This window comes from Electrophorus electricus, chromosome 16 (genome assembly GCF_013358815.1).
Source record: "Electrophorus electricus isolate fEleEle1 chromosome 16, fEleEle1.pri, whole genome shotgun sequence".
In the NCBI taxonomy this organism is placed as follows: domain Eukaryota; kingdom Metazoa; phylum Chordata; class Actinopteri; order Gymnotiformes; family Gymnotidae; genus Electrophorus; species Electrophorus electricus.
In genome coordinates, this window is record NC_049550.1 from 17,704,934 (window position 1) to 17,716,666 (window position 11,733).

Genomic DNA, 11,733 nt, shown 5'->3' on the forward strand with positions numbered 1-11,733 from the left:
TGCTCCATTAAACGTTTCCTTTGTTGTTATCTCCAGTGATGTGAGACTGAAGCTGCTCCACTAAACGTTTGCTTTGTTGTTATCTCCAGTGATGTGAGACTGAAGCTGCCCCACTAAACGTTTGCTTTGTTGTTATCTCCAGTGATGTGAGACTGAAGCTGCTCCACTAAACGTTTGCTTTGTTGTTATCTCCAGTGATGTGAGACTGAAGCTGCTCCACTAAAACTTTGCTTTGTTGTTGTTGCTAAAATACTGGGTGTTCTTACCTTTTTCCACCTGATTTTGAATGTTGCTTTACTTTTCAAAAACAAAATGACATACTCAATAAATAATCATGAGTTTGATTATAGAAGTTTGTGAGCACCAAACAGTAGTTATGTAGGCCCAGATAAATAACATTGAACTGAACGAGGGTGTTCTTTCTTTTTTTAATGACTCACTATGATAACAAATATTATTGATAGATGATTTAGTTTATTTACAGATTTAAAACTAGATAAAAGTATTTAAAATCTGTTGAGATAAATAATATAATTATTTTTCTAATAATCTCACAAACATTTTATATGTTTGCTACATTCAAGGTTTTTTACTTTATACATCTTTTACAAAGTGCACTGGTTGAAGACAGGGAGGGGGATTGGGAGGATCCAGTAGGCAGTAGATATGTAATGTGGGCATGGTAGGTGTAGCAAGAGACAGCGCTTAGAAACACTCAGCATACCATAACTCTGAAGGCAACAACATTGAAATAATGAGCTCTCTATTGCCTGATCTCACCCTCCTTGAATATAAAAGGCACTTGCTGAGATGATGACAACTGTCACTCCCTCTGAAGGAAGGTCAGTCCAGATCAGCACAGTAGTTGAGAACTTCAGAACAGTACTGACCTAAGGTATTGCAGCCATTGAGAAAAATGAAAAACATCTGTGTGTAGAATTTCATTTTGGACTGGGCTGAAGTCAGAGCTCAGGACAAAGACCTCATGTTAGTAATGCCATTCAGGGAAGTGAATTTATTCAGTGTTGATCAGTAGTCTACATTAACTCATTTTAATCTTCAACCCTGAAATGAAAGATGTGCACCCAGCCATGTATGAGGTTCACTTTCAAATATCAGGCAATGTCAGTTGTTACCACTATGACTTTAAATGTCTTTAAAGGAATCTGTTTTATCAGAGAAAGATTTACTGTTTTGTGCATCTGAAATTCCAGGAGTTTCAAGTTTGTTTTATTTCTATGTGAGCAAAAACACAGAACTCCTGAACAATTTTCTATGGCACCAGTGGAGCATTCTATTACATCATTTACATTATTTACTGCATACTGAATGCTTTGTCCAAGCTCTCCCATAGTGAATATGGGCATCTGCATCTTCTGGTGTGTTTCCTGGCTGGTATCTCACTAGAATCATATGAGAGGGTTCTACAAGGCCTACAACAGAGAACAGCTCAGCGAGCATTGAGATAATGATATAGTACATCAAAGACACTATAAAAAAACAATCAAAACCAAACATTGAAACGAACAAAAAAAAAAAAAAAAAAAACCCAGAAACATCAGAATCTGAAATGCTCAATACTCAAACATAGCTTTCATTGTCCAGACATCAAAGCAGGTGCTAGAGTAGCTGGATGCGAACAGATTCTACAGGGGGGTCCAAGGTGAGACAAGGAGACTACTTTCTTCTGCTTGGAAGTGTAGAAGAGCTCTGTAAATATTTCATTAATTTGTTGTTGTATATTGTCTGTTTTACATTAAAAGAGGTCACTTATAACCAATGATCCAATTACCAAATCAAAACACTACACGTCTACATATTTAACCTCTTAGAATCTGGTACGTATGAGACATCTGTAGTTGTATTGTCATCTTCATAATACTAATGTGAATACTAGCACTTCATTTGGCAGTTAATGTAAATTTGTTCTTTCTACTAATTAAAAAAGTAGTTTTAAACTAGTTTCAATCTTAAAGTAACATGCAAAGTTTCATTTACGTATTTTGGACCATGCTCTGCTGTATCAGTAATATTCACAGAAGCCATTTTAATTATATCATATAATACCTTTTTGTAGCTTACTATCTCAGTGTACATGTACTTTTACTTTCATTGTGGTTACACTACTCTGGACTGAACTGTTTACTATGTATGTATGTGTATGTATTTTCTATCTATCTATCTATCTATCTATCTATCTATCTATCTATCTATCTATCTATATATATAATTTTTTTTGTAATTATTATTTTTTTAAATACACACACAAACACACACACACACACACACACACACACACACACACACACACACACACATACACCCCTACCTGCTCAAGAGTTCAAACTTAAGACTTGAGATATTGAGGTGCATTTCTAAACTGAATTTAGAACTGGATTACTGGTAATACTCAAAACAGGACACTAGAGGTCCTCATCCCCAGAGTTTTGACCCATCTCCATGGTCACAAGCTCATCACACACTATCAGCCCAGACACTGAGGTGCCTTTTTACACTGAATTTACAGCTGAACTGTTTTACCTACTTAATACAGCTAAAACTCAATTGTGGATCAGGGCCATAGGAATCTGAGGGAACAACCCTGCCCCCCAGCCAATATTAAAATGAGATAAGTGTGTGAATAAAAGAAATTATATAGCAATACATTTTGTCTACACCAGAATAATATGTTGTTGTGTTTATTCCCCAGTACAATAACCAATAAACACAACCAAATTTGTTTTGATACTTTAAAGGAGTAACCTTTAAATGGCATCATTTACTACAAAAAAGTGAACCATTTTCTTTGGTTTACAAAGAGTAAAATATTTATTTTTTTTGCTTCCAGTGATTGTCTGCATTGGTGTTGCTTCAATGGTAGTAAGATTCCGCTCTCTAAAAATGTTGTGCATGCCACCAGCAGATTTGAAAAAAAAACAAAAAACAAAAAACTGAATAATTATGGACCTTCTGATAAACCAGTGTAAACCATTTTTCTATTCTTTTTTAAAAATTCACAATGTACATTACTATTTACAGTGGTTTTCATTGTTAGATTACAATGGTTCATTGTAATAGTAATTCATTGTTCTTTCATTTTTCAGAATTTTTAGAATTCTACTCATACTACTCATAGACAGACTATACTTGAACACAAGAAATCATTACCTGTCCAGAGCTGCTAGCCTAAAGATATTATTAAGAAAACAACAGCACATGCACTAGCAGTACGAAACATTCCACACAGAAACCTGAACCTATCAGGAATGGACCAAAGAGGATGTAGATGTTTCATCATTCATGGTATCAGTTTTTTAGATGCTGAAAGCAGACATAAATTAGTGTGTGTAAACCATACATTAACTAAGGTTGAAAATCACTTGAGTGTTTAGGACTAAGAAAGGAATAATTCAGTTTGTTCAAACTGCAGCCTGTGATTTATATGCGTAGTGAGCTTTAAAGAGCACAAACTCTACCTCAGCTTTTTCAGTCAGAAAATGTATTTCCTAATGGTCTTACAGGCAATAAATTGAATATTGTAATAAACAGATTTTTTAAGCAAAGTGCATTTTTCCAGTGTAGATGTGTAGTGTAATTCATTACCACATACTAGATTTTCAAACTAATTACTATACTTCTATGACAATAATAATAATACCAATAATATACTACTACAATAATATTTGTATTTTGCACGTTTTATCAACCGTTGCCCACCATTCTGATTAAGCTACCAAGAAACTACCTGATTTATTTTGCCCTGTAGATATTGAAAGAATCATAAGAATTATGACCTCAAGCTTTTTGTGAAAATGTTTTCTGAGCCTGTTCATCAGTATTTTTTTCCTCATGCACCAGTGTTGGTAGAATCCTCTGGGATGGAAATGGCAGGATACAATTGGCAGGAATACTGGCAGGCTTTTTTTGCAAGCACCCATCCATAACCCATCTGAAATCCTAGTCCAATGGCACACTGCTCCCAGCCTATCTCTGGGACCTCGGGGCTGTCCTCAAATGCTGCTGCCAATCATTACTATAGATACTAGTGTCATCCATATAGGAAGCAGGGATCTGTCCTTGAGCCACTGGAATGTATTCTGAACTCCTAACAACCTTGTGACCTATTGGTGTAAAAAAGCATATTGGTGTGAAGGCCATTTTATTACGGGATACTGAAGTCAAAGGGATCTACCAGTATACTTAAAAAAAAGTATCAAATAAAAGTGAATAGCACCTAATCCAACAGCTCATCATAACCAAGCAGTCCAACTTGTGGACAAGTACGATGGAGCTGCAGAAGCCATTGTGCAGCTCCTCAATGTTGAGCATAGCCTTAATTTCTTTTCAAACCTTTTTCCCCCCCCAGAGAAATGCACAATTATGCATCTAAGGCTCTTAGTATGTTGTGTTATGAGTTTACTGTGGCCAGATAGAGATGAAAATTGGATGACATCTAATTTCTGGGACCACACAGTACCAAAGCATGACTGGTATTTGGTATCACCCCACCCAGCTCAACTCTCTCCGGAATTACTGTCACCAGAGTAACAAGGACTGCCCCTCTCCATGATATCCGTAGAATAAGGTAATAAATGTAGAGTACATCGCCTCTACCTTTTCAGCTCACCTCATAGTTGATCTCTCCCACTCACTGTGTGACCTTATCACCTGAAGAGAAATTAAGAGTTTGATTTGCAACCTCCTACTTAAAAGGCACACATACATGTATATAAAGGCCATGGATATCTGCATCAGCTCCATCTACAAGACTTGGATTTGAATCTTCATCGGGGGTATGTGTCCTTTGTCAGGTACATGTGCACTTTTGCTACTACATCCAATTGTCTTGATTGTCTGCCAAGACAGGTAAAGAGTCACCCACAGTAGGTACAGAAGTGGAACACAGAAAGTTTCATGTAATTCCAATTGTACTTAAAGAGTTCAATAACAATTGGGAAGGTGAGATCTCACACAGAATCAAAATATGTGATTGTATGAATATTGAATGTGTTATGTCTGATATGTAAGGCCCATCTGTCTGTAGGTGGCATACAGCAAGCTACAAAAGTGTAGGTACCATGCCATCCAGCAGGTCGCAGCACAACCTGTAGCACACAGAGCAAGCCTATGCCAACCAAAGAAAAGCGGTTTGTTCAACATATGCATATTTACTAATTTACCTCAAGATAGGGTAGAATTTGAGCCAATACCTGATGATTGTTATTGTGGCAATAGATTAACCAAAGTTTTTTCAAACGAGCTTGTGATGGTGGTCAGTGGCCTGAAACAAAGGCAATAAATTCCCTCTTGTAAAACTGTGGACAAAACTCATGTTCCTGGATTTTTACACCAAAGGATGATTCCTAGAACATCTAGATGTTGTGTTTTTGCATCAAAAAACAAGCAGTGGAAATTCCCTCCAGAGGAAATCAGCAAGAACAATAAGATGGATACTTCAAAAGCCATCAACAAATAAGAATTTGCAACACTGAGCATAGTTATGTAAAGGTCATAGTTTATCAAAACTGCATAGTTTCAAATAGTTAAACACTATTTTTAAATGTACTTAATGTGTTTGTGTTCAAACCATCTGTTAAGTTAATCATAAACTCAAGATTTCTGTACACAAAGTTCTTTCCTCTTTGAATGCACTCTCTCGTTATTGATGAGCATGTGACATTTCATTATCATCTCACTTTATTTCGTTGTTAAAACCAGAATCAGTGTCCTTTGTTTTGTGATTATGCTAGAACAAACCAGCTGAGCTCATTAACATTCAGCCATGTCACTCTGCTGTATAAACTCTGCACCATTGTAATATGCTTTGTTCTCCATAGGAGGACCAGCACAGCAAATCCTGATTCTTTTAACACTGTGATCACATCAACTCACAAATATACACATTCTAAATAGCCATTTAGCTTATTGTTGCTGTTTGGTCTTAAAGCAGTCTGTGTTAATAAATGTAGCATTTATTCTCATCACATTGTTTGCTGTTGCCAATACCTTCAAAGAAATTGGAACAGAAAGTTTCATGAATCAACGGTAGCTGTTCATGATTGGGGGGGCTCACAGCACAAACTGGTGGGCAAAACAGCTAATCTGCCTTCCTCCTGCCACAGTACCCAAACATAATTCTTTAAAAATAACATGTTAAAAAATAAATCAGCCAAATCTAACATCCAGGGGAAAAAAATGTAAAGAACAGGGATCTAGCAAAATCTGATCTTCCTAACACATTTTTGGAAGTGTATCATGGCAAGAAAAAAGGAAATTCCCCATACCTCAGAAGAATGGTTATTGACGCTCATCATGCTGGAAAAGGTTACAAAACCATCTCAAAAGAGTTTGGACTCCACCAATCCACAGTCAGACAGATTGTGTACAAACTGAGAAAATTCAAGACATTACCTTCCCCAGGAGTGTTTGACCAACAAAGATCACGCTAAGAAAAAGGAATGTAATAGTCTGCGAGGTCACAAAGGAACCCAAGCTAACTTAAGCAACTAAAGGCCTTGCTCACATTTCCCACACGGAACAACAATGATGTGCATGGCAGGGTTGCAAGGAGTTGCTGTTCTCCAAATAGAACATTGTTGCCTGGAACAATGGAACAATATTTTGTGGATGGGTGAGACCAAAATAGAGCTTTTTGGTTTAAATGAGAAGTGTTCTGTTTGGAGAAAGGAAAACTGTATTGCTTCATAAAAACCTCATCCCCTCTGTGAATTACAGTGGTGGTGGTATTATGATTTGGAACTGTTTTCTCTGAGGGAATCCCAAATTAGACTGGGCACAGCCATCTTGTTTCATAGCAACATGCTGATGCAAGTTATGCAAATCAATTCATTTACATAATCGAATACGTGGGTTATGTCAACGGGTCACCCCAGCACTCGTTTTAATGCAGGCTTAAATAGGTTCTTTTAGAGGATGGATGAAATAAACGGTAGAACTGTCGGATTGATAGATGAGTGCCATCAGTACAAAATGCAAGTTGCAGTTCGTGCTCAGTGGTTGAGTGCTTATATTAAGTTACACAGACATGTGTTTTTCTCTGCTAATTAAGGTAGGCTCTGGGGTTCAAGTTTGTCTTATTTGATGATTACTAATTGGTCTTAGTTAGTCTTAGTTGTGAATTGTAGAGGCAAGTGGAGCCGCTACAGATCTGTAGTGGAGCTTGTAACCGTTAAATGTAAACCATTTTATCTTTTGCAGGAATTCACTCTGCTCATAGTTGCAGTGTATATCCCCCAACCATGTGAAAGAAGCGGTCTATGAACTGTGAGCGAACTGCAGAACTCATACCAGACACTGTTTATTGTCGCCAGAGATTTCAATCATTAAAATTTCATAGTCTGTGTTCCTTAAATTTCATCAACATGTACTTTGTAACAAAAGGGACATCGCGTCAATCATTCATTTTATGTCCAGCCATATTTAACTTCAGAATTTATTATTAGTTCTAAAAAAAATAACAAGGTCCAGACCTCGGTGAACTCGTTGTAGGTTGGATGTTACTTATCTAGATATTGACTGTACTGTGAAAACTGTTAAGCACAGTCTGGTTTAAAAAACAACAACTCACCTCTTCAGTGAGGTCATCTTGATTTATCAACTTCACGATTTATCTGGGATTGAAAATTATGATAAAACAACATGCTAGCTACAAAAGACAACTTATCATATCTTACGTGATATTGACAGATCTAACATCCATTTTATTTCAAAATCATAAGTTTCTCAACATAGCCTCTATATCAAATAGCAAGCTAGCTACTGCCCATGAAACATGTAGCATATGACGAGAGAGAGAGAACACACGAAAACATTTTATAGCTCGTAAACCAATATCGCTAGCTATCTACTTAGCTGTATTGGCTAATTGCTAAACGTGAGGGTAGCTAGGTTAGCTACATAGCCAGACACTGTTACCAAGCTAGACAGCTAAATATCGCTAGCTAGCTGATTATCCCTGAGAAATAGCTAGGTAACTAGCAAGTCGGCAAAAGGCTTAAATAAGCTGAGAACTTGGAACTGAACTAGAAATTTAAACTCCTATTCGTTTCCTCAGGTAAAAATAGGTACAAGTTAGCTATGCAAGCTAGCTAGCCAAATACTAACATAACATCTAGTTATTTAACCACCAGACTAATTTTTCATTTATTTGACTATTATAAAATTAATATGTAAGTAATGTCATGAAAATAAAGGAGTAGGAATGCTCAAACACATCTATTTAAATCTACTTTGACTTTTTTTTTTTTCATTTTGTGTTAATTAGTTTATCCAATATTCATGTTGATCTTTTTCTTACCATGTATGCTAAATACTATTTGAAAAAGTTCTAGCAAAACAACAAAATATGAGTTTTGCCTAAACCTGGCCTCAGGAACATACCATTTCTCCCAGACGTTTTGCTTGGGTCAGAGCAGTACAGAACAACACGGAATGCTGCAGAACAGGCCGGAGCAGTTCAAAACAGTGCAGAATAGTGCAGCATTGTGTGTTACAATGTTACAACTAATCCTTATGAGGGTTGAGTTTACATGTGTGGGCTTTGTTGGGTGGGCTTCCAGTTCCCTTCCACAGTCCACAAACATGGCAGTTAGATCAATCAGTTACTCTATATTGTCCCGGTGTGATTGACTGTGTGTCTGCATGCCCAGTGATGGATGGTGTTCTGTCCTGGGTGTTATCATCCCTCCACTTCCTTGCACACAATGCAGTTTGCCAGGGTAGGTTTCTTGTAGGGTATTGTTGACCGCTCCTTTGTTTATTGCACTTATTGCAAGATAGAGCTTATGTATTTTGTACTTCTAGGCATCAGCATTGATCCCTGTATTTTTACAGTATTCTAGGTCATTGGTATATTGGACTCTAACCTACTCTACTGGCTAGGATGTATTCTATGAGTAAATCACAAAGCACTTTTGTAAATTGCTCTCGATAAGATCATCTGCTTAATGCCGTAAATGTAAACGTAAATTTTTAACTATGAGAAAACTGGGGAATGTGGCAAATTTATTTGTAAGAAAATGTTCATACAAGTGCTTCTCACATGAGGAACAACATGTGTAAGTACAGAGCTACATAAACTTGTTGGAAATTTTTATTTTTGGTGTAATTATTGTTAGATTGCCTTAACCATGGTGTTTTACTAAATGGTTTTAAGTAGCAATAAATCAAAGGTTATCTCTTCACATCTCTCCTTAGTTCTACTGTATGTATGTATGTATCTGTTTCAGATACAAAACCCATACAAACCTTTCTTCACCTCCTCATTTTCTGTCTTCAGTCCAGATGCCAGCATGATACTGAAATACTCACACTCCTCTTTAACACACAATGTTCTAGATACACTGTCAAAGAGTGAATCTCAATATTCCTGTTTGACTGACACTAAGTCCAAATGAGGAGAAACTTCTTCGCACCAACTATGTCCTCTCAGGTGGAGTCTGTCTCTGACTAACTCTGGAACACAGTGGGTAGATTTATACAAACAGCACCACTGTCTGCTGCTTGCATCTCATAAATATGGAAGAGCAAACATATTACAACCAGTTCATCACAGTTATCTTCACAACTCATGCTTCCCTCATCATACTGTGAGTTTAACTCTATTACTCATGTATTACACAAAACTCAAGCAACACCAGGATGGATGCTCATGTCAACACTGCAGATTAAGTGCATGTTCATGTAATGCACAATACATGATTTTAACCCTGATTTTCAGCTCGCCAACAAGTTTTGGTGATCACTGAGAAAAGCTTCAGATTGGAGACAAATTGGCTCTTGATCGCTATGTGTGAATTGTTCAAAGACATGATCTGAGAGGCTCGCTGATCACCTGCAGTTTACAGGAGTTTACATCAGAGGCATCTCAGGCATGGTATCGCGTCACTCTGTCATTTCTCGCATGTGTTTTCATATTAAAACGTAGTTTGGAGGCCAGACAGACTCGTCGGAATAATAGTACACTGTTCGTGTACTAGTACACTAATAGTACACTCTTCAGATTACATGCATGTTCATGTAATGAATGTTCAAATTCATAAATAAGTGGTCATTATGACATTTCCAGAACAACACTCCAACAACTACACTCCAACAACTACATATTACAATAACTAGCATATTGTGGGTATATATGGGTATATATACTGTATATATGTACAGTAAACATTCAGTCTATATTTATACACTTACTTTCCTGGACATATTTTATCTCTGTGCCTTAGGTAACCCAATCTAGCCCAAAACAATCAAGCATGTTTTTAATGAATTGTATAGATTCTTTTCACATATGACATTATTGAACTCACCACTCAAACAGAAAACCTTTATTCTGCTCAAAAATACATTCATATTATTAGAAACACCTACCATGCACAATAACTTTTAGTCCACTTTAAGATATACACTGGTGTTATAGTTACAATTTAGAAGTGTATAAATAGAAACTGGTCCATCTGTTCCCTCCTCTAACGCTGTTCATTACTGCTCAGTGTCTGACCACAGGACCATTCTGCTGACCGGACATTATTTGGGTGGCTGACCTTCACACAGCAGTCACACTCGCATGGTACTGGCATGGTTACAAAGGTTGTGTCAGCATATGAGCTGAAACACTTACATCTTAAATATCCGTACTGGTGGAATATATAATAGTAAATAATAATAGTTTCTAATAAATAAATTAATTGGTTCTAGTAATGTGTGTGTGTTCATTACTATATTTTGTGTTGGGGTAGAATGTTTCCATAGAACGGGTGTGTCTATATAGGCATATAGACACATACATATAGACATATCCTCATTAGACAACAGACAACAATTCTTTGGTTAAGACCTTTTCACCTTTAATTATTCCTATGTGTTTATAGAAAAAATAAATTTCATGCAGACTGAAAATCAAACCACTACCAGGCAAACAAAACAATCTGACAGATGTTTTACACAGTCAAAACAGACACTGATTTAACACATATTGCAGTAGAGACCAGTATGGATGCACCATTCAGGCTTTTGCGGGCACAACAACCACTTTTCTGTTGTTGGAACCAGACCTCTGCCTGCACGTCTGAGCAGGACGCTGTGTTACCAGGTTGTTGTGTTACTTGTCATCAGCCCAAAGGTTATAATGCATAGTGATTTATCTCTGTACTGTACACTATGAGTACCTTCTACATCTCATGGATGAATTTTGGACATATCAAACCAAGATTAAAAAAGTGCAGTTGGTTTTCTTTGAAAATTGTAACCTAATGATTTTATTTATTTATTTTTTTAACATTTTATCAAAGATCGAGTCCACTCTGGGTCCAACACTGGAAATGTGGCTATTGTTTTCCTGTTATGTTATTTGTAAAAGTTTGTCATCCTTTCTTTCTCTCTCTATTTCTCTTTCACTCCTTCAGTCTCCCTATCCTCCTGCACATACATTCTGTCTCTCATTCTGTTTTCTTTCTTTTTTCTGCTGTTGTCAGCTTTAGGTGTCAGCAAAACTTTTGATGATGTGGAAAAGTGTGACATTGTAGAGCACCTGGTGCCCATTATTCCAGGTATACAGCACCCTCTCTCTGGGATTATAGTCCAGCATGGATATGTGGGAATACAGGTTATGGAATGGGACGTCTGTGTACTCATACTCAGACGTGTTTGTGTTGTAGGCAAAATGAACCTTTGCACCAGCCAGGTGGGAGTTGGTGACATAAAGAGTCCCACAGA

At 37.0% G+C, this 11,733-nt stretch overlaps 1 protein-coding gene across 2 annotated transcripts in view; it reads right to left on the minus strand.

Annotated features, from left to right (window-relative positions):
- Window positions 1-10,331: 10,331 nt before the first annotated feature.
- olfm2b (olfactomedin 2b) overlaps window positions 10,332-11,733 on the minus strand; it is an 11,818-nt gene continuing 10,416 nt past the window's right edge. For both annotated transcript variants that reach the window (XM_035535173.1, XM_035535172.1), the window contains exon 7: window positions 10,332-11,733. This exon is cut by the window's right edge and continues 324 nt beyond it. In XM_035535173.1, coding sequence (XP_035391066.1) covers window positions 11,495-11,733 — 239 coding nt within the window. In that variant the 3' untranslated portion in view covers window positions 10,332-11,494.